Genomic DNA, 24,709 nt, shown 5'->3' with positions numbered 1-24,709 from the left:
GTAGATCATTCCAGATATAGTCAAGTTGACAAACAGGAATGGCCATTACATTACCTTTGGTCTAAATGTGAACTTCTAATACAGAGCTGTGAAACCAGGTTCTGGAGATGCCACCACGCAGGTATGCCCAAACACCCACGGAATCTTGCATTTTTACTTAGTGTGCAACAATATTTACCTAAGCAAATATCTAACAGGAAGTATCCAGTTTAGCTTGTTCCACGAGTAGAATTTATCAAACCACAGAATCATTACTGGAAAAAACAAAAACTGTAGGCACCCGAGCCAATGAAGCAAGTAGTGCCCCATTAGAGATGAAATTCTTTGCATTTCTCTGTTTGGCCAGAGTTCTCCTCTGCTTGCTTGGTGTAGGCTGGTGATCCCTCTCAGGATAAACCGAGCAGCAGCCAGAGCTGGGAATGTTTCGGATATGCAATTGTCTAGCACCAACTACAAATACACTGGAGGTCCCCCAGCCCACTCTCGGCCATGTTCAAGAAGTGTGTAGAAAGGGTACGGTTTCACTCTGGGCTGTAATTCTTTAAAAAAGCCAAGTTTAACCAATGGTGAGGGGCCAAATGAGACCAATATAAAGGCTAATCAATCGTGTCACCTTGGCTATATTTGGAATCACCAAGAAGATGCGGAAGAAGGAAGAGCCCCCTGAATGTGAGCAGTAGGATCCCACAGGCTGTGGCCCCCAGACTGAACAAAAGGGGAAGAAACCAAAGATGAGCTTTCACCTCTCGTAGCTTCCCGACGTCGATGAAGGGTGACCAGCTTACCACGTCTTCCTTCTGTAATGGACTATATTTCTAAGAACCATGAACTAAAGTAAGCCCGTTCTCCTTGACATAACCCTTTGTCAGATATTTGGTTGCAGCAACAAGAGAAATAATTAAAATGTGTGTTGAAAATGTCACAATGAGACCTATAGCTTGCTCATGACCTCCTTGTCTCTGCCTCATGGGAGGTAGGATTACAGCGTGCACTACCATACCTTACTCCTTGCTTTCACTTTGAGAGTCTAGACTCAGAAATGAGGGAGAGGGCTGGTTGTAACTCAGTGGTAAAGTGTATATGTATCATGTACAAGGTCTGGGTTCTATCCCCTGCACCAAAAAAAGAAGAGGAGGAGGAGGAGGGGGAGAATAAGATGGAAGGGGAGAGGAGAGGGAGGGGAGGGGAGAGGAGGGGAAGGGGAGAGGGAGAATGAGAGGGGGAGGGGAAAGGGAGGGGGAGAAGGGGGAGAAGAGAGGGAGGGGTAAAGGGAGGAGGAGGGAGAGGGAGGGGGAGAGGAAGGGAGGGGAAGAAGTGAGGTTTGCAAGCAGCAGGTATTTGCCAGGCAATACTTCATCCACAAGTAGGCACCAGGGTTGCTGGGGTCAGGTATCTGCTACTTGTTAGCTAACAAGCCCTTGATGGCCTCTAGAAGTGTTTCTCTTCTGGCTCTAATCTGAGCTGAGAACCCACAAACAATGTTAAGATTGGATAAATGATAATAATCAGTGGTTTTGAGGTTAAGGATGTAGTTCAATTGGCAGAAGGTTTTCCGGGCAAGCCTCATTGACATGCACGTGAGGCCCTGGGTTCCACCTCCAGCCAGCAGCACTGGATATGGCAGCACACGCCTGTCATCTCAATATCTGAGAGATGAAGGCAGGAGAGCATCCTTGTCTACACAGAGAATCTGAGGCTAGCCCGGGCTTCAGGAGACCCTGTCTCGAAAAAAACAGCTGGAGGAGGGAGGCAGAAAGGTTTGCCTGTTTGGAGGCTATAGGATGCTTCTGGTGTGTTTGGTCTAATGCTCTGGATAGAGGGCTGTTACCTAGCTCTGGTTTGCAAAGAGTTAGCAGGCAGTTTTTAAGCATCTCCATATAAGTGATGGATAATATAAGACCAATTAAAAAACTGCTCTTAGCCCCAAAGAACCCAATTCAATAGCTGGATGTAACAAAAGTACTGTGTAACCCAAGCATAGGGAATGCAGAGGCGAGAGGCTTGCAAAATTGAAGCCAAATCGGCTTCATAATGAGTTCCAGACAAGGCAGAGCCATAGGGTGAGACTGTCATTTAAAAAAAAAAAAGTGCAACAGGATTAACTGAAAAAACTGAAGTCTGGCCATGGTTGTGAATGCCCTTAATCCCAGCACTTTAGAGGCAGAGGTAGACAGATACCTGTTAGTTCAAGGCCAGCTGACACACTTTCAAACCTATGGGATAGGGCTTGACCTCCCAGTTGTTGTAGCCAATACCTTTTCTCCCCGGTTACATCACAAAGTGGGGCTGTTCTTTGACCTGCGTTTTTGACTGAAGAAAGGTCCATGAAGCAAGTCAGAGCTTCAGGCAACTCCTTGGCAAATCCCTAACTTGAACAAGTTGTACTGTATCGCAAACTACTAACACGGAAGCTTTGTTCCCACCCCAGCAGGAGTTAATGAAGGCTAGCAGGCACAGGAGAGTTTTAAAAAGCTAAATCTCTAGAAAGAAATTAGGGCATGAAGGAGACAATGTCAAATGTCCTGAGTAGTCAAAAAGTAGATTACTAGCCCAAAGCCCAGAAGAAAGAGAAAATGGAGACTTAGATTTATCTGACTTGAGTCAAGGCTCAGGCTGAATATCTTGCGAAGACACTGCCCCACCACCGGAAAGGCAGGCTAGGAGAGTAAGAACACACTGGGATTAGAGAGATTTGTAGAATCTCTCAGGATGAGCAGAATGTAGCAAACTGGAAAGAAGGACAGCATCTCCTTGGGCATCCACACATCTATAGAGCCTGCACCAAGGGCGGCAATGGGGCCTGACTGCTGACAAGTCAGACTGGTGTAGACAGCAGTGGACCAGGCTGAGAAGCAAGAGGCAAAACACCCCAGCAACCAGCTCAGAAGGGGATGGGGTGGGGGTAGTTGTGGTGACTGTTGAACCATCAAGACAACTTAGATAGACATGGTGCTTCATGACTATGCCCCAGCATGAGACAGTGATACAGGTAGATTGCCCAAAGTTCTAGGCCAGCCTGGGCTACTCTGTGAGACCCAGGAAGAGGAAAAAGATGCCTCGCTACTTCTCACTACCAACCTGTAGCAGCAGAAGAGTCCCTGTGGACCTGACTTGGCATTACGAATGCAGATCATGACTCAGTGAGTGTGGTTGCTGTACACGTTGACGTAGAGTCTCATAGACCCCAGGGTGGCTTTGAACTAATGACAGTTCTTCTGATTTCATCCTCTAATGTACTGACATTCTAAGTGGATGCAATTGTGCCCAGCTCCACATTTAGTTTTTTTTTTTTTTAAGATTTATTTATTATTTATTATATGTAAGTACCATTGTAGATTTCTTCTGACACTCCACAAGAGGGCATCAGATCTTGTTACGGATGGTTGTGAGCCACCATGTGGTTGCTGGGATTTGAACTCAGAACCTTCAGAAGAGCAATCAGTGCTCTCAACCTCTGAGCCATCTCTCCAGACCCGCATTTAGGTTTTTTAGTTATTGATTTTTATTTTATGTACGTTGGTGTTTCGCCTGCATGTATGTCTGTAGAAAAATGTTGGGTCAGATCTCCTGTAACTGGAGTTCACTCAGGCAGGTGTAAGCTGCCCTGTCAGTGCTGGGAACTGAACCTGAAACCTCTAGAAGAGCCTGAGGTGCTCTTGCTCACTGGACCATCTCTCCAGCCCCCACAGTTATGTCTTAAAGGGCGGCTGATAAAAGGCTGCCGTGGCTTCATCTCTCTGGCGTTCTGACAAACATAAAGCTATAGTGCAAAGCGAGCCTGTGGCTGCTGGATGAGGGAGGGACTTCCCTCCAGATGGACACAGGGCTCTGAAAGGTAACAGCACTTGGAGTTCATAAACCCGGGACCTTATTTAAGGGTAAATCTGATCAAACTCAAAGACAAATCAAAACCAAAAGCTCATTTAGAGGTATAGACTGAAGTATTTATGATTAGGTAGAACATGGGAGATCAATATTGCAATAATAGGGGAGGGGACAGTCTGGCCTGGGAGGTCCAAATGGAGCAGCATTGACCCAAATGGGTAACTGTTGAAACTAGGTAGCAAGTGCTTTGGATAGTTATCTTTACTTGCTACACGTTTACACTGTTTTCAGAAACAAAGGGCTTCTGTAGATTATCAGCAAGTGCATCACATAACTCAAGACCAACAGAAATTCGAGTTAGTGCCAAAGGCAGTTTCTGTACAGCTCGTGGTTATTATCTTTCATCTTTCTTTCAGAGGGCACAGGCGGAGCAGCCAAGGTTGCCCTATGAGAGGACACAAACACTCGCTATCAATCACTCTCTTCCTGGAAAAGTCTGGGCTCAGGGAACCTCCCGTAAACAAGCTCCTAGCAGAGCTCCTAGCTCTTATCTCTGGGAGCTAGCGATGGGGGGTGGCCTACCCCCTCATGGTTCCTCACTCTGCCAAAGATCAGGAAATGCCAGAGAGAAGGAGGATTGAGGAGAAAACGAAGAGGGACAAATCCAGACAGGGTAAAGTGTTATCAAAGAGCAGGTGACATGTACATGGTCTGGAAGGAAAGCCTGGATATGGAGTGGGAGTTAAGGGACAAGGGGTGCTTCTTTCACTGAGGAGAGTTTGGGGCAAATTAGAGCCCCAAGGAAAGGGGCTTGAGTTGAAGTATTCTTACTTGTGAAAGATGCGGGTGTACTGGTGCATGCCTTTAATGATTGCACTCAGGAAGCAGAAGCAGAACCAGCCTGGTCTACGTAGTGAGTTCCAAGACAGCCAGGGCTACATAGAGAGACCCTGTCCCAAAACCAAACAAAAGAAAACCAAAAAACAAACCACAGCTAAATTAAATAAGTAAATAAGTGAAAGGATCCCGGCATAGAGATACATTGCCCCTTTAATCGCAGCACTCAGGTGGCAAAAGTAAACGGATCTCTGTGAGTTTGAGGCCAGCATGGTCTACACAGTCAGTTCCATGCCAGACAGGGCTCTAGAGTGAGATGCTGTCTAAACACAAAGGAAAGGGAAGGAGCGCACGGAAGAGATGTCTCACCAGGTCAGGGTACACAAGAGAGATAGTTCACTGGGTAAAAGTAAGGTTTGTTGTACAAACCCAATAACCTGGACTTAATTTCTGGAACCAACACAAAGGCAAAAGGAGAAAACTATTGCTTATAATCTGACTGCTGCATATATCTAAAACTCTCTCTCTCTCTCTCTCTCTCTCTCTCTCTCTCTCTCTCTCTCTCTCTCTCTCTCTCTCTCTCTCTCTCTCCCTCTCTCTCTCTTGGATGAGAGTAAGAAAAACTGGAAGAGAAAGAAATGGAAGAAAGTCCTATTCCTGAGATTTCGAGGCATGAGAGTGAGCCTGGATTTGGGAGCAGCGGTAAAGACTGGGATCAATAAACTCACACAACAATTTTTTAAAGATTTATTTATTTACTTTTATTTCATGTGCATGCAAAGCAGGTGTTTTGCCTGCTTGAATTTCTGCGTGACAGTGTTGGATCCCCTGAAACTGGAGTTACAGTTTTGACCTGCCAAAGGGGTGCTGGGAATTGAATCCCAGTCCTCTGGAAGAGCAGCCATGCTCTTAATCACAGAGCCATCTCTCCAGCCCTTAAGATTTTTTAAATTATGCATATGTGTGTGTACATTTTGCATGAGTTTTATGTGCATTGCATGTACATAGTAGCCTGGAAAACCAGAAAAGACTGTCAGGTCCTCTGGAACTGGAATATACGGTTGTGAGCTGCCATCTGGGTGCTGGCAACCAAACCTGGGCCCTTTGAAAAAGCAGTTCAAAGCCGACTGGGTCTGCAGAGTGAGCTCCAGGCCTACCAGGGATACACAGACGCCCTATATCAAAACAAAACAAAGGAGAAGAGCCAAAGAAGTAAGTGCTCAGCATTCCTTTTCTTTCTTTTCTTTCTTTTTTCTTTCTTTCTTTCTTTCTTTTTTTTTTTAAAGATCTATTTATCTTATGTATGTGAGTACAGTGTTGCAGTCTTCAGACAAACCAGAAGAGGGCATCGGATCCTATTACAGATGGTTATAAGCCTCTATGTGGTTGGCTGGGAATTGAACTCAGGACCTCTTGAGAGCAGTCAGTGCTCTTAACAGCTGAGCCATCTCTCCAGCCCCTGAAGTGTGCAAATTTGGAGAAATTCAATCTAGAAATATTTGGTGGTTCCCTACATGGACTTAGACGAAAATTTTCCATTCACAGAGAAGTTATTCTAGCACGACAGGCAAAGCTGGCCTCATAGCTCTCTTCCAGCCTCTACCTTGTGTGTGCTTGGGTTACAGTCATGCACCCCACACTTGACTGCATTTCTTTCTTGTTTCTTTCTCTTTTTTTTGTTGTTTGTTTTGTTTTTGATAAAAATGGGAGCAAGAGGGTGAGGAGGGGCCAACCAGCCCCTTTTGTAGTGAGTCAGGCATGCCTGGCTGTTGCCAGGTAACAGTCAGGCAAAGACTAGAGGAAACGCTAACAAATATCTCTTGTAAACAAGGTGTGGTGGTGTGTGCCTTTAATCCTAGCACACTGGAGGTAGCGATAGTGTGATATCGGAGTTCAAGGTTAGCCTGATCTATAGAGTGAGTTCCAGGAGAACCAGGGTTACAGAAAGAACCTATCTCACCCACCCACCCACAAATCTCTTCTAAAAGGGGCCAGCGGGATGATTCAGCAGGTAAGGGAACTTGCTACCAAGCCCGATGACCTGAATTCAATCCACAGCACCAACATGATGGAAAGAGAGATTCAACTCCTGCAAGATGTCCTCTGACCTCCACATAGGCACCATGGCACTTCCATGTCCACACACACTCACTCACACAGAAAATAACAGGACACACTATTTTTCAAAGAATGGCTGTGGGAGCTGGAAAGCTGACTCGGCAGTTAAGAGCACTTGCTGGACCTAAGTTCAGTTCCCAGCACCCACACCACACAGCTCACAACTGCCTGTCACTCTAGCTCCAGGAGATCCAACACCTTCTTCTGGCCTCCATGGGTACTCACACACATGTGATACATGATACTCGTACAGATCCATACACATATGCATAAATAAAAATTAACCTTTAAAAAAAATCTCTTGTGAGATATGTGAACCAGTGAAATTTTCTCTAGGTTTCAAATGAAATTTTCAGGGTTTTTTTTTTTTTTCATTTTGAAGGATAACTTGGTTATTTATATATAGAGAAATTTAAGTATGTAAACTTCTTTCAATAATTTAAGGGTTAGAGATGTGTGTGTGTGGTGTGCGGCAGGGGATGTATGCATACATGTCTAGAACACTTGTTTGGCATGTATTAGGTTGTTTTCAACAAAATCCCAATCATTTGATTTTACCAATGAAGACTCAGGAGCCAACGTGAGCTCAGAGAGGCAGCGATAGCACCCAGCTGACCTTCCTCTTCAGCTGATGTCGCAGGAGGACTCTCTCCTTCTCCATGGCCACCTCACAATCCCTTCAGCCGAGCAGTGGTGGCACACGCCTTTAGGCCCAGCACTTGGGTGGCAGAGGCAGGCGGATTTCTGAGTTTGAGGCCAGCCTGGCCTACAGAGTGAGTTCCAGGACAGCCAGGGCTACACAGAGAAACCCTGTCTTGGGGGGAAAAAAAGATTCAAAATCTCTTCAAACTGAATGTCCCACCGTCTACTTCTGTGCTTTTCTCTGTCTGCCTTCCTCTTACTCTCTATGGGTTATCCAGTAAATAACACAATTTGGGATTTACAGTGTGCTCAAATATCCTGCAACACACAAGTGTGCCCCTGAATTTGGATCCTAGCATCTACATAGGCAGAGTGGTATGAACCTCTAGTCCCCGTTCCAGGGAGGCAGAGATGGGTGTCCCTGGAGCTTACTAGGCAGCTAGCCTAGCTGAATTGCTGAGTTCCAGATGCAGTGAGAGACTTCTAGCACCTGGTGACACGTCGAGTGAAGTGGCCATCTTACGTAGCCAGGTGGGACCCACAAAAACTTCAACCCCAAATGTATCCTGCCTTCAAGATATGCAAGGATAAAGATGGAGCGGAGATTAGGGAAGGGCCAACCAATGACTGGCCCGCCCCACCCCATGGGAGACAGTCAACTCCTTGACATTAGTAGTGATACTCCACTGTGCCTGCAGACAGAAGCCTAGAATACCTGCCTCCCGAAAGGCTGCATCCAGCTGCAGATGGAAACAGATGCAGAGACCCATAGCCAAACAGCAGGCAGAACCCAGGGAATCTTGTGGATGACTTGGAGATGATGTTGAGCAAACCGGAGGGGTCAAGGGTACACATGAAGACCTCAGAGTCAGCTAACCTAGGCCCACGGCAGCTCACAGAGCTGGGCCAGCAAGCAGGGAGCACGCAGGACCTAGACCTAGGCCCTCTGCTTCTTTGTAGCAGATGTGCAGCTTGGTCTTCACGTGGATCCCCTAACAACTGGAGCAAGGGCCGTCTCTGACTGTTGCCTGCCATTGGGTCCCCTTCCCCTAGGTGGACAGCCTGGTTGGGCCTCAGTGGGGAGGATGTACTTAGTCCTGCTGCAACTTGATGTCCCAGGGTAGGGTGGTGCCCAAGAGGTGTGTCACCTTCTCTGAGGAGAAAGGAAGGGTGCAATGGGGAGAGCAACTTGTAAGGGTGAGACTAGGAGAAGAGGGAGGGGAGCTTTGATCTGGATGTAAGGTGAGTAAGTAGATAAACAAATGACAAAAGGAAAAGAAGTAAAGATTGTTCTTTAAGCTGAACTTTTGTGTTTAAAATGGTTCTCTCTCTCTCTCTCTCTCTCTCTGTATGTGTGTGTGTGTGTGTGTGTGTGTGTGTGTGTTTGTGTCCAAGACTGGGCTAGAAAGCAAACAGCTCTCTGAAACACTAGAACCCATTTTCTTCCCTACAACTTCTCTTCCTGTATTTTACTGTTTTGTTTGAGAAAGTGTATCTGTATCCATGGAATCTGCATTTCTAGATATAATAATCTTGAATATTTGAGAAAAAACCTGTATACATAATGAACATTTGCACTTTTTAAATAGTCATTACTCTTCTAAAAATAGCATAAAACAACTACTTATATAGCATGTATACTGCATTAGGTGGTACACAGGAACTCAGATGTGTGCAGTACTCAATATCATGCTAAGGAACCAGAGCATCCATGGACCTTGGTGTCCACGACACCAACAATTCACAGAGACTGAGACAAGCCCTCACACGTGCTATGTAGCTAAGGCTCACCTTACACTCCTCAACTTCCTGCCTCATCTAAGTGCTACGATCATGGCAGGTGTATACCAAGACATGCTACTAATTTTTAACAGTTCAAGCCATCTTATATAGAACAGCGTGCTTCTTAGAGTTGTACCATGGCTTTCTTCATATTCAGAGTCAGAAACCTTTACCCCTTTACTCTAACACAAGTCCATTAGTTAGCAGTACTTTCTGGAACAAACATTCTACATTTACTTTGTTGGCTATCTGCCAAAGATCTGGAGTCAGTGAAATTTGCTAGAGAATACTTGTTTTTCTGAATAGGTCATAGAATTTAGAAACCAAGATCTGGGGCACAGGTGTGCCCCAAGTTCCAGATGCTATCTAAACATCATGGGAACAACACCTGAAGATACTGACCCTTTACACACAGCTCATAGGATCCCTGCCGTCTTCTCTATCCCATAGCAAAACCCCGGTTCTCTCTCTCCTCCCCACCCCCGACTCTCTTTTTAGATACGTTCTCTCTACCTTGCCCTGTCTGCCCTGGAACTCACTCTGTAGACTAGGCTGGCCTCAAACTCACAGAGATCTGCCTGCTTCTGCCTCGTGTGTGTGTGTGTGTGTGTGTGTGTGTGTGTGTGTGTGTGTGTGTGTGTGAGAGAGAGAGAGAGAGAGAGAGAGAGAGAAGATCTTGCTAGGTTGTGGAGGCTGCCCTGGAATTCACGACTCTCCCATCTCTCCTTTTGAGTGTTAGCATTACAAGCCCCATTCTAGGAATCTTACAAAATTGGTAATCAAAACGGTGTGACCTGGCACTGGACAGACATAACAACCCAAAGGAACTGGTCTAGTGTGCAGAGAGAACCTATCACATGTACTGCTGGAACAACTGCATACTGACTCGGGGAAAAGAGGAGGCAATTCCACCTCTGGAGAGGCGAGAGGACGGCCTCTGTGAAGATTTCAGTGGCATGTGTTGTGGCTCCAGACCCTTGGAAGGCTGGAAAAGGAGAACTGATCAAGCAGAGGCCAAGAGGCCAGCCCAGGCAACACAGTAAGACTTGGCTTAAAAAATAAGCAAAACTCCAAGTGGATCAATAACTTGATATAAAAAACAAAATTAAAAACAGGGACCAGTCTTTAAGATCAGATTAGTGGTAGCACAGGCCTGTGATAAACTCAGCGCTTGAGAGGTAGAAGCTGGAGGATCAGGTCATCCCAGCAAGGCCACGAACCTTGATATCAGCCTGGACTGCACAGTGAAAGCCTGCCTCCAGGAGACACCTCAACACCACAGGCGTGCTTCTCCAACACCAATCTCTCTCTCTGCCTTTCTTTTTGGGTTTTCGAGACAGGGTTTCTCTGTGTAGTCCTGGAGCTCACTCTGTAGACCAGGCTGGCCTCAAACTCAGAAATCCGCCTCCCAAGTGCTGGGATTCAAGGCGTGTGACACCACGCCTGGCTCAGATAAACCTTAAAGACTAACATTCACTGACATCAGCCAGTCATAAAAAGACAACTATCAGCCGGGCAGAGGAGGCGCACGCCTTTAATCCTGGCACTTGGAAGGCACAGGCAGATTTCTGAGTTCGAGGCCAGCCTGGTCTACAGAGTTCCAGGACAGCCAGGACAGCCACACAGAGAAACCCTGACTCAAAACAAACAAACAAACAACCCAGAAATTGGTGACAGTGGTGAGCAGACCAGTATGATGTACACAGGGAGTTTCAGAACAGCCAGGGTTATACAAAGACACTTAGTCTCAAAAAATGACTTTGAGCAGAACAGTATGTATCTGCAGTAAACAAGAGACCCATGGAAATGGTGTTAATTTGTGTTTTGAAAAAGAGCTGAGGATGACAATGACCTCAGTGATGAGACTCTAGGCTCAATCTCCAATCTGAGTTGTCACCTCCACCCTACCCACAAAAGGGAAAAATCTGCAAAAGAAGAGAAAGCAGAAAGGCTCAAGACTGCGAGGCATCCGGTCTGTGCTGGGGAAGGTGACTGACTGACTGCTTGGCTTCTGCGGTCCGGCGACTACAGGAGTCACTCTGACCGATGTAGCACAAAGCACGACTTTCGGGATTTTTTGCTGTCAATCGCTGGGTCTAGGACAAGATCCTGAACTGTTAATCTTCCGTAGAGATGAGGGACAGGCCAGCCCTGGCGGCAATTCTGGTCGAGCTTTCCCTTTTAGGTACAGCTAGAATACAGGGTCGGAAACGGAGATTCGGCTCCTCAGTAGACCAGTCTGGTCGGACACAGGAAAAATTAGCTAGGAAGCGGCTAACCCTTGTGATAAACGACAGAGCCCCGTACGCCGCCACCAGGAAGATACAGAAAGTTAAAACACCAAGACGCGCTACAAGCCGGCCTCCCGGTAGTCTAGTTAATCCCACCCCCGGAAGTACCGCCCCTCAACCTCACGTCCGCCGGCTCCAGCTCAGGCTATTCTCGCGAGAATGTAGAGCGCTATGTGACCTGGGCTAAGCGGAAGTCGGGCCTCTTTTTCGTGACGCCTCCTAGGCGGTCGGCTGTGTCAAGATGAAGGTAGGAGTCTCTGGCTGGGGCACAGTGAAGCAATTCGAGCCCGAGAACGCGGCTCTGTCTAAGCCCCAGGCTTTCACAAATCCCTCACTAAGCGGAGACGGGTCCGAGGCAGGAGGAGGCTCGCTCTTGCTTCCGTGGGATCCTCTGGGAGAGCGGATGGCGGGCGATTGTAGCGCCGTCCCCGCGGACGTAGCGCTATGGCGGCGCCCGGCTCCTGGCCGGGCACACGCGGTTCTGAAGCCCCGCGTGCGGCGGGCTGTCCCGCGGCACTTGATCCCTCGCCACCCTGCTCTCCGAGGTGGTGAGGGTCGCTCTGGCGTCCTACAGCATTGTACAGAGCAATTGACGTGTGCAAAGTCAGGGCATTCGATTCCGAGCCGCGGATTTTCTGCTGGGTACTGGAGCTGCCTCAACACGTTCTGCGACCGAATTGTTGACGTTGCGTAGGTTCCTAAGGTTTTCTTTTGCTCCCTCTTAAAATTCTAGCTGAATATCTCCTTCCCTGCCACCGGCTGCCAGAAACTCATTGAAGTAGATGACGAACGCAAGCTTCGTACCTTCTATGAGAAGCGCATGGCCACAGAAGTAGCTGCTGATGCTCTTGGTGAAGAGTGGAAGGTGAAGTCACGATTGACATCATGGCCCCAACTTGGGAGCGCAAGTGCTGTCGGGTTTGGTTAAGTTTCGTTAATAGAACCAAGTTTGGGAAAAATGTGCCAAGCGGCGTTGCTTTTGGTTTTTCTTGCTTGCAGTAATTCAGGGTCTTAAAAAGGCTTTTATGTTCACTCTAGTAAATCCTGGGTAGTTAGGAGTGTAAAGTCCAAATGGGAGAGCTTGCTAGTTAAAAAGAGACAGCATAAGCGGTCTCAGTTACTCTCCCTAGTGGGGTGTCCCACATAAGAGGTTAAGACCCTGTACTTTGAAGATTGGAACTAAACTAGTAAATGTACTATTTTATGTCCAATGCAGGGTTATGTGGTCCGGATCAGCGGTGGGAATGACAAACAAGGTTTTCCCATGAAGCAAGGCGTTTTGACCCATGGCAGAGTGCGCCTGCTGTTGAGTAAGGGCCATTCTTGTTACAGACCAAGGAGAACTGGAGAGAGGAAGCGCAAGTCTGTTCGTGGGTGCATTGTAGATGCCAATCTGAGTGTTCTCAACTTGGTTATTGTAAAAAAAGGTGAGGCTTCTCTGTTCAAGTTTGTTGGTTGAAGTTGGTTGTCCTGGAATGCAAGAGTTCTGCCTCCTAGGTAGTGGGGCATTGACCAATGAACTTGTTTCCTAAGTGATACAAGTTTAATGTCTTTATTCTGATTGTTTTCTTCTAAGGAGAGAAGGATATTCCTGGGCTGACAGATACTACTGTGCCTCGTCGGTTGGGACCTAAAAGAGCTAGTAGAATCCGAAAGCTTTTTAATCTCTCCAAAGAAGACGATGTCCGCCAGTATGTTGTCAGAAAGCCTTTAAACAAAGAAGGTAACAGGGTTTGGGGGCATTGTGCTGCAGCTTTGCCTAGAGTCTGGCTTACCAGACAGCTATGCACATGGCTTTGGGATTAGGAGGGACAAGGATTCTGAGCTTACGAGAGTATTCTCATTTTAATGCATTTGAAAAACCTTTAAAGCACTTTGTATATGTGGGGGGTCAAAGGACAGCTTGCAGGAGATGGGATTTTGGAGAGCCCAGGTTCTAAGTTGATGTTTTGGATTACAGAAGAAACACTTTAATTTGCTGAGGAATGGCTCTCATGCTTTTCTAGGACATATCGATTATAAGAGAAATGTAGGAGCAAATACTATTTTGTTAGGCAGCATTCATTCATGAAGATGCACAGCCTCAGTTACACAGGTTACTGATTGATTGCCTAGGAAGCTTAGCTTATACAGTAAACAGATAACCCAGGATTGCTGACTTAGACATGCATTAGAAAGTATGGTATGAGAAAATGTGAAACTTAGTTGACAAGAGGTTTAAAAATGGTTCCTGGCTCATGGACAGAGTGGCCAAACTGTAGCAGAGTTTGGCTATCCTGCTTATTTTGCAAGGGTCCATGAGCTGCGATGACAGCAGAATTCTGTTCCCAGAGAGGCCTGTAATGTGAAGTGAGGAGTGTAAATCCAAAAGGCTAAAGTGAATATTTTAGAATTTAACATAAGTTTCTAATAGTAGGCAGTGTCTGTCTGAAAATAGAATTCAAGCATAGTGAGAAATTGAAAATACGGTGGGATTTTAAGAATGCAGACCATAGGGCCAGAATGATACCTAGAAAATGTTATGAGGACAGCATTGGCCTTGTGTGGATGGTGGGAGTTGAATTGGGCCTTGGATGTGCCAGGCTTGTGTTAATACCATTGAGCACAGTCATCCAGTGTGGATTTTGAGAAGTGATTACTAATTTCTGGATTTTTAGGTAAGAAGCCCAGGACCAAAGCACCCAAGATTCAGCGTCTTGTTACTCCCCGTGTCCTGCAACACAAGCGCCGACGCATTGCTCTGAAGAAACAGCGCACTAAGAAAAACAAGGAGGAGGCTGCAGAGTATGCTAAACTCTTGGCCAAGAGAATGAAGGAAGCCAAAGAAAAGCGTCAGGAACAGATTGCCAAGAGACGCAGGCTGTCCTCTCTGAGAGCTTCTACTTCTAAGTCTGAGTCCAGTCAAAAATAAGTCTTGAAGAGTAACAAATAAATAATGACCTTGAATCTCTTTTGTTGGCTTTTATTAATAGTGTAGCTAGATAAATAAAGGGAAGAAATGAGTCAGAAAAAGGAATACGTATATAGGACTGCTAGAATATGGGGAAAGTGACTGTTTTCAAATTAATACATATCTAGCCCCTACCCCAAGGTAAATAAATACATTTGGAGACCATTAAAAAGGATAGAAGAGGCCTTAAATTATTACTATGTAAGATTAATAATTAAACAGCCTTTAAAGGCCTTTTCAAAACACTGCTTTTGAAACTTGTTAAAAAGATAACTTCTGTTCCAAAAGTTATCTCCCAAGTACTACCTACCACCTCTCCTGCTCCTGTAATATACCGTAATTTCTACAGTGGCAATGACCTATTTGGTTGCATTCCTGGTAAATGGGAGTGTTAGTGATTAAACATACCCTTCTTGCTTCCCAGTCACTGCCACTCATTAGTATACAGCCACTTAGGTATGAAGGTAGTTTTCGTTGTGTATCACAACTTAGAACCTGAGTAATGAAAATAGGTTATTATCTTTTGTAGGTGTGCGGCAAACAGTAAAATGATTTTGTTTTGGGGTGGGGGGTTTGGGACAGGGTTTCTTTGACTTTGGAAGACCCTCTGTAGACCATGCCCTGATGCAATTCATCTGCTTGTCTATGCCTCCCAAGTACTGGGATTAAAGGTGTGTTCTAAAACTGCCTGGCAGGTTTAGGAATTCTAGTAATTTAAGATTTTTTTTCCTGGCAGAATTCATGCCATTACGAATGTTAGGGTACCATTCACAGGTACCAGAAGAAAAGGGTGTAGGCTGCCAGGAACAGAGCCACCTCTTGTTCAGTGCACAGGTTTTACAATACAAATCACCTGGACCCAAGTGAAAGCCTTTTGCTTGTAAAATATTCCAGGTACCTTCCTTGGTAGTTCCCAGTTATTCTGTCCTGTGTCATATGCCAGGATTTAACTGACCCACTAAAACCAGTATTAAGTCCAACATAACACTGGTCAATGTACATTTCTAATTCTGGAAGCTGGTTAACCCTGGCTGTGAATATCGCAAGTCTTTGTACTATTTAGTGTATGATTTTACATCTTCATTTGTTTGCCCAGCAATTGCCACCTTTGCTTTTGTCCAGTCTTCCATCTTTACATGACATGAGACCCATTGTGCTTGTGTGTTTTTCTGATTCTGGCTGGCCTGGGGTCAAAGTTGCTTCAAGCCTCCCTGAGTGCTGACTTGAGTGCCATCATCCCAGCTTTGACTGTAAAACAGGATCTTTCTAAGGCAGTGTCTGTCTGGCCTGGAAATGACTGGAAAGCAGGATCTTAAGGTACAGGAGGTTCAAAGTAATGTAAGCATTTCCCTAGAAAGCAACTCCCATATAAACCAATGCTGTTAATGTCTACTATTTGGGGGAGGCAATAGGCCTGGTATATACAATCGAGTTCCAAAGCAATATAGTAGTTTGTAATTTAAAACCTTTGCTGCATCTAACACCAAGAGAGGAAATGTAAACATTTTTAACTTAAAAGCAAACAGGACATTCCCTAAAAGGCATACTGTGACACCACACAGAGATCACCTGGCTTAGTATTAATTGTATAGGATACCCTGCTTCCTTTTTTTAAAAGGTTCCCAGGGGGTGGGGGGGGGATGCCCCCCCAGACATGGTTTCTCTGTGTAGCCCTGGCTGTCCTGGAACTCACTCCGTAGACCAGGCTGGCCTCGAACTCAGAAATCCACCTGCCTCTGCCTCCCAAGTGCTGAGATTAAAGGCATGTGCCACCACCACACAGCTTTAAAGGCTTATTATATGTAAGTACACTGTAGCTGTCTTCAGACACACCAGAAGAGGGCATTAGATCTCATTATAGATGGTTGTGAGCCACTATGTTATTTCTGGGATTCGAACTCAGGACTTTTGGAAGAGCAGTAAGTGGTCTTAACTACTGAACCATCTCTCCAGCCTGATACCCTGCTTCTGCATTAACAAAACATTAGATGACTTGTTCACTAGGAAGTACAACCATAAGCTAGATATGTGACACTAGCACCCAGGAAGCTGCCTCAGGTTAGGATTACACCTCAGTTATAAGGTGATATAAAGTGGTAAGTCATAGTGTCAAAATTAAGATGTTTTGTTAAGCAAAATTTAATTTTGGGTTTTTTTGTTGTTTTGGTTTTTTGTTTTTGTATAGTGTACTTACATATAATAATAAATCTTTTAAAAAAAGATTTATTTATTATAAGTACACTGTAGCTGTCTTCAGACACACCAGAAGAGGGCATCAGATCTTATTACAGAGGGTTGTGAGCCACCATGTGGTTGCCAGGATTTGAACTCAGGACCTTTGGAAGGGCAGTCAGTGCTCTTAACCACGAAGCCATCTCTCCAGTCCAACTCTGTAGGTCTTAAGGTGTTCCTGACCCCTCCCTTCTACCAGCTCTTTCACAAAGCTTCCTGAGTTCTGCCAGTTGTATGGCTGTGGGTCTCTGCATCTGTTTACACCAGCTGCTGGATGAAGCCCCTCAGAAGAGTTATGCTGGGGTCCTGTCTGTAAGCAAAGCACAGTGTCATTACTACTGTTAGGTGCTCTCTCCCATGGAACGATCTCAAATAGAGCCACTCATTGATTTGCCTTTTCCTCAATCTCTGCTTGTAGGCAGACAAATTTTGGGTTGAAGGTTTTTTGGGTGGGTTATGCCCCCTCCCTCCACTGGAAGTCCCACCTAGCTGGCTATAGGAGGCAGCCACCTCGGTCTCCATGTCCCCCAGGTGCCAGGAGTCTCAGGGTCATCCCCATAGACTCCTGAGAGAACCCCCATTTCTATTCTCTTTCCCAAGCCTCCCGCCCCAACACCTGATCCCCACTCCTGTTCTCCTCCGTATCTCCTTTCTCCGTCCACTTCTGATGTCTATTTTATTTTCCCTTCTGAGTGAGATTCCAGCAACCTCCCCTGGGGCCACCTTGTTACTTGGCTTCTTTGGGTCTGTGGCTATTCTGTACTTTATTGCTAATATACACATTGTACTTTTTTTTTTTTTTTCTTTTTTTGGTCTCCTACAGCCCAAGCTGGCTTCAAATTCTGAATCCTTAACTCTTAAATTCTGGGATTTGGTTGTAAGCCACTAAATCCAGACTGTACTATAAGTGTGATTAGTACTTCTCTATAAAGGTGCTAAAGCAAAACAAAACAAAAATTAAAAATCAAACAAAGCCAGGCAGTAGGGTATACACCTTTAAGTCCAAGGATGGGTAATCTCCAGAGCAAGTTCCAGGACAGCCAGGGCTACACAGAAATAAAAAACAAAAAATGAACACCAGTAACTGGTTCCTATGAATCTAAATGGTAGCAGAAACTGAAGTTTCTAAAAAGATAACAAAAGGTGTCAATTAATATTTTAAGTATGTAACTATCTCATAAATTTGGTAAAGTTCTTCAACAAGTAACAAGTTACACAGACCAAAAAAAAAAAAAAAAAAAAGATTCCCAAACAGAAATGAAATAGTCAATCTTACAGATTGCAGCACCTTTAGAAATTCAACAGACACAAAATTTGACATTTTTCTTTTTATTCAACTTTTATTTTATATATGGAGGATAATTTCAAAATTTGTTGGGTCAATAAATGTTAAGGTATAAGCTGTAAAAATATATATAATATATATATTTGAAACTGTAAAAGATCCAATTTGAATGTAAGAAAGCCTTTATAAAATTTCTGATAAAACTTTTAACACTCAAATTGAGACTAGAATTCTGCAAAGTCAGATTAACAACCTTTAACGTTGAAATGTTGGTACATAATTTTAAAAATTGCTCACCATGTTGAAGATGCTATTAATGTGTACCACATTGAGGTAAGTTTGTCAACTGGTTTAGTCATCTGTACTATTACTGTAAGTGCACACATAGCCACTGGTTTTCTAAACCACATAGACAGCTAAGGCAAATTTGCTGTTTTTAGATGATGTTTTAAACAAAAAGCACAATTTATGTCAAGGTGGGTGGGGCATGTGAGGTCATGATTTCCTTAAACCTGGCAATGAGCTCAATAAGCTTTAAAGTTTTTAGACTTAATTGATTCGACCTAAAAAAAACAGTATTTACAAATACACACTTTTATTCACAAGCATATAAATCAAAATATTGTACAAGAATAAAACTTTTATGTGCAGTGCAAATTCTCCATCCCACAGGTTTTATCTATTTATTTACTTATTTTGTGGTACCAGGAACTGAACCTAGAGCTTTATGTATGCTAGGCAAGTGCTCTACCACTGAGCTACATTCCCAGATCTCCTTTCAAGTTCTTGAGACAGGGCTCACTAAAAGTTGTTCAGGCTAGCCTTCAACTTGAGGTCCTCCTACCTCTGCCTCCCATGAAACAAGGATTATAAAAAAGTAATCAATATCAACAAATGGCCTTCCTGAATAAAGATTTCAGAGTCAAAGACTATTCATTAGTATTTAAAAAGCATGTTCTGGATAATTTTGTTAGGTTACAAAGATTAATTTCATTTTACCTATTGGATTCCAATGAAAGCATTGCAGATTAACTTAGTATTAGAAGAAGATGGAAAGGAGCACCTGGATATCTAAGATATAACCTATTAAGTAAGATATTACATAATTTAAAAATCAAAGATATAAGATTTTAAGTCACAGGAAAGGCAGTTGTTAAGAAAGACTTAGATGTTTTTGGAACTGCTGACTTCAAACAAATGTAGTAGTCACTGACTGGGCAATGAGGCCTCCTTCAGAAAACTGCTGCAACATGCAATCTAGTATTTTAATAAATAGACACCTATACACATACAAACTACACAGCCTCACACATACAATCATACACAGTTATTCTTATTGAAATATTTCATGTCTTTTGGTTAGGCAAATTTAATTTGCCACTGCCTAGCTGGACAGCTTCAACAAAAACAAGTTATCTAGAAAGATGAAAACTTCATTATTTAACACATACTATGTGAAATGGCAAAAAATAGTTGTGTTGCTTTTCAGCAGAGGCAGAGAAATAGGTCAGGAGTCTTCGCCATCAATAAACCTCCGGGAACTGAGTGCTGTTGTACATTCTGCAAAGATTCAGTATGAATTATAGTTCATTTGTGTTTTATCCCCAGGGTTACTTCATTTCAGCTTTCACCAAGTTACCTTTGGGAAGACCATAGAAAGTGTCCAGACAGGATCTATTTCCCCGGTACTCTACCAAAATTTGAAAGAATGTTATTTAAATGAGAGGTGCTCCAAAACACTTCCTGCACCACTCCACACTGACACTGAGTGGGGCATCAATCTTCTGTAACTTTTCAAGAATCTCTGAAGACAGACTTCTGTATGCAAGTCCATATTCATTGTCAAAAGCCTCTGAAAGACATTTTCAAAAATGCAATTGTAATTTGTTAGTGAAACAAAAGCTATGTACTTTTAAAAATTATACCGTCATATAACACAGATTGCATTGCTTACTTAAAGTAGTGATTATTTAGTATCTTTTTAGATAGAAATTTTTAGGGTAAAGTGAAGTAGGCAGCACAGGGCTATAGCATTTGTGTGGAGATCAGAGGACAATCTGAGGGCTCCTCTATCTCAATCTGATGGGACTCCTCTAGTTTTAAGACAGCCTTACTTAGTATAGAGCCCACGCCACCCCACCCCACCCTCCAACTTGTAGTCCTCCAATTTTAGCCCCCAGGGGCTGAGAATACAGGCACATGTACTAGGCCCAGCTAAAAGCAGTAATCTGTTTTACTTTTCTTTTTAAAGAAATGTTTTAGCTTACAGTTCCAGTGGGACAGTCTGCAATTGTGCAGAAGGCGTGGCGTGGCATGACAGCAGGTGTAGAAAGCTCTCCAATCATACTACAGCCTTTTTTAAAGGCAACTACTAATATCAGCCACATATTCTTTCCTTTTTTTAATGCTGATAAATGAACCCAGATCCCTGTAAGCTAGGCATGTGATCTAACATTCCCACCAGCTCCATTTACAAAACAAACAAATTTTAACTTCAAAATTAAAACTAAAATTTTTATTGATCCCCCATTAATTAACTCACCAATATCAATGTTTTCTCTCCCAAGAGACACTAATGATAAGAAAAGGATTTCTCTGTATAAACTCCTATTTAAGAAAAAAGAAAAAGAAAGGTTCTGAAGTAGTCAGCAAAACAACAAAATACATATAGATGGAATGTTGATTTGGGGGTTTCTTTGTGACAAGAGGGCCACTCTAGTCTAGGGTGCCCAGGAACTTACTGTGTAGTTCAGACTGGCCTCAAGCTCTTGGCCATCTTCCTGTCTTACCTAAGTGCTGAGACTACAGATATACTTAGGCTAACAGCTATGTAATTATTTCCCACTTTTATGTAACACCTCAGATATGTGAAGTGTCTTTGAGGAAACTAAACTTTTTTTTTTTTAAAGATTTATTTATTATATGTAAGTACACTGTAGCTGTCTTCAGACACTCCAGAAGAGGGGGTCAGATCTTGTTATGGATGGTTGTGAGCCACCATGTGGTTGCTGGGATTCGGTGCTCTTAACCGCTGAGCCATCTCTCCAGCCTGGTATACTAAACTTTATATTATAAATATATAATCCTGTGAGCCTCTAGTTCAAATTTTAAGCTTCTAAAAACAGTTAAGGGGGTTGGGTGGCGTGGCTCCATCACAGCCCTGGCTGAACACACGGCCTTCTCTGGGTCTGAATGCCAGTGCTATTGCTCTGGGGCTGTGACAACAGCAGCACTGGGTGTGTCTACCATGCACAAGAGCCAAAGGCTAAGCCCTAACTACCAAGACAAACATGAAAAAATAACGATGAGGTGGACTTGCAAAATGAATTTACTGTCCTGGTGGCACATGCCTGTGATCCCAGCACTTGGATGATAGAGAGAGGGTGACAAGGAGTTCAAGTCCAGCCTGTATCAAAAAATAAATTAGGAAGCAATGCAAATTCTAATTATGCCTCATATAAAGCTTTCTTTAGAAGTTTCAGAAACAGTGAAATGACATTCAAATCCTCTTTAGCATGTAAACTACATATGCAAGTCACTCCTGAGACTTCAAAGTTATCTCAACTTCAACAGTTAGATGCTAAGTACACCATCAGGTGTCAGTGTGAATTCTTGTTCTATCACTTCTGAGGTCATCTAAGAGGTTATGAGTAAGAAAACCCCAAAAGTCTCTGGAAATGGTGTGTGGTGGCACATATCACTGATCTCAGCACTTTGGAGGCAGACACAAGTGAACTCTGTGAGTTCAAGGACAACCTGGTCTACATACTGAGTTCCAGACCACTCAATGCTACACTGGGAGACCTTATCTCTAAAAAGGAAAAAGAATAGGACTCTGGGAAAATTCATGATGTTTGATGTAATTATGCTCCACTTCCATTCACTTCCAAAGCTTGCACAGTAAAATTCACTTAGTCAAGATGGGAATGTGTACAGATCCCAACAAAAGGATCAGGAAGAGACTCACATCTGAGTTCTTCATTATTTTTATCTCTTTCCTAAACCAATTCTACTTCTAATCTCATAATCTTTTAAAAAACTGTGTGGTCATCACAGGATGGCACATACATAATTACGTGTATCAAAATTTAGAAATTAACAATCTCCAGTGAAGAGAAGAAACACTTTCAAAATATATCATTTCCAAAATATATACCATATACCTTCATTATCTATGGCTTACCTTACTAAAATTTAACCTATATTCTTTGGCTCATTGTACATTTGTGATGAGATATGAATGCATATATATGAATAGCACTTATTTCTTTTATGTCAGAGGTATTACATATAACATACATGCTCATGTGACCCGGGTACTCCCAGTGCCTGTTGGGATAATCTCTGCACACTATATATGAAGCATCACCTATGTCAGTGTTCTATAAACATCTCTAACACATTCTGATTGATTTAGTAAAGAGTTGATGGCTTCCAGCAGGGCAGGAAAGGATAGGCGATATTTTGGGGAGGAGAAAGGAACTCTGTAAAGGAATAAGGTGAGAGAGTCACCAGCCAAACTCAGAAGAATAAGCAGGTCTTGGTACTCAAGAGATAACCAGCTATGTAGTAGAACATAGATTAGTATGGGTTCAATGCAAGTATAAGAGCCCAAGTGAAAGCTAAGCTTTCTTTTTGTTTCCCTTTTCTTTTTAAAAAATTTATTTATTTTATGTATATGAGTACACCATTGCTCTCTTCAGACACACCAGAAGAGGGCATCAGATCTCATTACAGACGGTTGTGAGCCACCATGTAGTTGCTGGGAATTGAACAAGACCTTCGGAAGAGCAGTTGGTGCTCTTAACTGCTGAGCCATCTCTCCAGCCCCAAACTTTCATAATTAGTAACAAGTCTCTGTGTCATTACTTGGGCAGCAGGCAGGCCAGAGACAATCAGGCGATAGGCAATAGGCTGGCCCTGGTTGTGGAGGTTGCAGGTGAGGGGGACCCAAGTATGTGAGCAATGGAGAGCTGGCCCTGACACTTGTGTGCCATGTGGTGGAGAGCTGGGACCCCCCTCCTTTGCCACCTACAGCAGGCAGGAGAGTCGGCCCTACCAGCATGAGTATGGGTGAGCCAGCCCCAAGAGCATGAGAGACAGCCCTGCCCCTTGCTGGCTGTGGCCTTGGGTGAGCTAGCTAGGACAGTGCTGGAGAGCTAGCCAACTGATCATCTCAGCTACCACCCAGGTCCAGATCTAGGACTCTGAGCTGGCCCATCTATGAACTGCAGGAGCACATGAAGGGTCAGTCCTGCAGACCCAGAGCTGCAGGACCTCTATGACAAAGGGCAACAACAGGATATCTGAATGGCATACTGGTGAGGATTTAGCACTGATAGAGTAGCGGGAGCCAGAGGCCTGGAACCAGACCAATTACTCATTGTAACGATCATTTGCAAGTAAAGAAATGTGGACAAAAGGGTACACTGTGTGACACATACTACAGTATACATTGTCACACAGCACAGCTTCTACAATGAGAATATTTTTTCCATTTGGCAGGGAGATTGCAAGGGTGGAAGGCAAGTAAGAAGGGACAGGGAGATGAGTGGGATTGGGCATATGATGGAGAATTCACAAAAAAAAATCAATAAAACATTAAAAAATAAATAACGTAACATAAAATGCTAAATCAAGTGGAATCAAGTAAAAGATGCTGCAATCATTACCTTTGTCTTTTTGTGTCTGGCTTCATTTGCTGGGCAAGCAGGTTGATGGGCCTAAGAACATCATTCTGTTGAATACTCTCCCTGATAGTCTCAACTAAAGTGCTGGCTGCCTGTTGCTCCTCTGACAGAAGTGATGGTTTCTTCTCAGAATCTAAAGAACGGTACACAGAGAGTAGGTTTCCCAAGCAGTAACAAGTTTCCAGAGCTGTGTCACCTCTCCTTGTCTATTCAATATCGCCTCCCACTTGCCAGTAAAATTATGTGACAGTGTGCTTACTAAAGCATATTCTCTGTTCTTTTAAAATAAGATAACCTTCTTCCCTTTTCTCCAACTTAGAGTTTCTTCCTGGAGGCTGCGGTGTGATACTAAATGCCAGAAACTGTAGTAAGACCACGGAGCAACTTTTACTTAAAAAAGTGAATATACCAGAAGGAATCAGGGCACTGATGAAAAAGGAATTGCTTAGAAACTATCCAATTTACAGTTAAAGTTTTATTAGAGAATAAAAATCACAGGTTGGGTGGTGGCTTTAATCCCAGCACTTGGGAGGCAGAGGCAGGTGTATCTCCATGTTGAGGCTAGACTGATTTACATTGTCAGTTCCAGGACAACTAGGGTAAGGCAGAGAAATCCTGTCTCAACCTACCCTCCCTCCCCCTAAAAGAAAAATTGTATGTGTTTAAAATATACAAAATAATTTCTAAAACATAACCATGAGAAAGAACTATTTACATGTTTATGCCACTATACTTTTCATCTTAAGTATTGGAGAACATAGTCGTGCATTTACAGACTTCATAAGTTATAAGTGTGGATCTCTAGACTGAACTCTGATGGCCAAACTTGATGGCAAGAGCTTTACCTGTTGAATCACTTTGCCAGCACAGTTTTGTCTTCATTCGTTCGTTCGTTCGTTCGTTCGTTCATTCATTCATTCATTCATTCATTCACTCATTTGTTTTTTTTGAGACAGAGTTTCTCTGTGTAGCATTGGCTGTCCTGGAACTTGCTCTGTAGACTAGACTGGCCTAGAACTTGCCTCTGCCTCCAGAGTGCTTGGATTAAAGGTGCTGT

The 24,709-nt window shown here is 43.7% G+C and overlaps 2 protein-coding genes across 7 annotated transcripts in view; one reads left to right on the top strand and one right to left on the bottom strand.

Annotated features, from left to right (window-relative positions):
• The first annotated feature begins 11,630 nt into the window (after positions 1-11,630).
• On the top strand, positions 11,631-14,441 carry Rps6 (ribosomal protein S6). Its single transcript, XM_052176722.1, has 5 exons — positions 11,631-11,742; positions 12,229-12,360; positions 12,712-12,922; positions 13,072-13,218; positions 14,153-14,441. Exons 1-5 carry the CDS (start codon positions 11,737-11,739, stop codon positions 14,404-14,406), a joined length of 750 nt encoding a protein of 249 aa, XP_052032682.1. The 5' UTR covers positions 11,631-11,736; the 3' UTR covers positions 14,407-14,441.
• Positions 14,442-18,537: 4,096 nt separating this feature from the next.
• The window catches only part of Dennd4c (DENN domain containing 4C), an 85,343-nt gene continuing 79,171 nt past the window's right edge, over positions 18,538-24,709 (bottom strand). For all 6 annotated transcript variants that reach the window (XM_052176706.1, XM_052176705.1, XM_052176708.1 and 3 more), the window contains 3 exons: positions 23,635-23,785; positions 20,505-20,569; positions 18,538-19,814 (listed from right to left, as the gene is read on the bottom strand). In XM_052176706.1, coding sequence (XP_052032666.1) covers positions 19,678-19,814; positions 20,505-20,569; positions 23,635-23,785 — 353 coding nt within the window. In that variant the 3' untranslated portion in view covers positions 18,538-19,677. The remainder of the gene's footprint in view (positions 19,815-20,504; positions 20,570-23,634; positions 23,786-24,709) is intronic.

The sequence above is a fragment of the Apodemus sylvaticus genome, chromosome 3, assembly GCF_947179515.1.
Source record: "Apodemus sylvaticus chromosome 3, mApoSyl1.1, whole genome shotgun sequence".
Classification (NCBI taxonomy): domain Eukaryota; kingdom Metazoa; phylum Chordata; class Mammalia; order Rodentia; family Muridae; genus Apodemus; species Apodemus sylvaticus.
The sequence above is the reverse complement of the archived record's forward strand: the minus strand, read 5'-3'. Positions and strand labels throughout refer to the sequence as shown.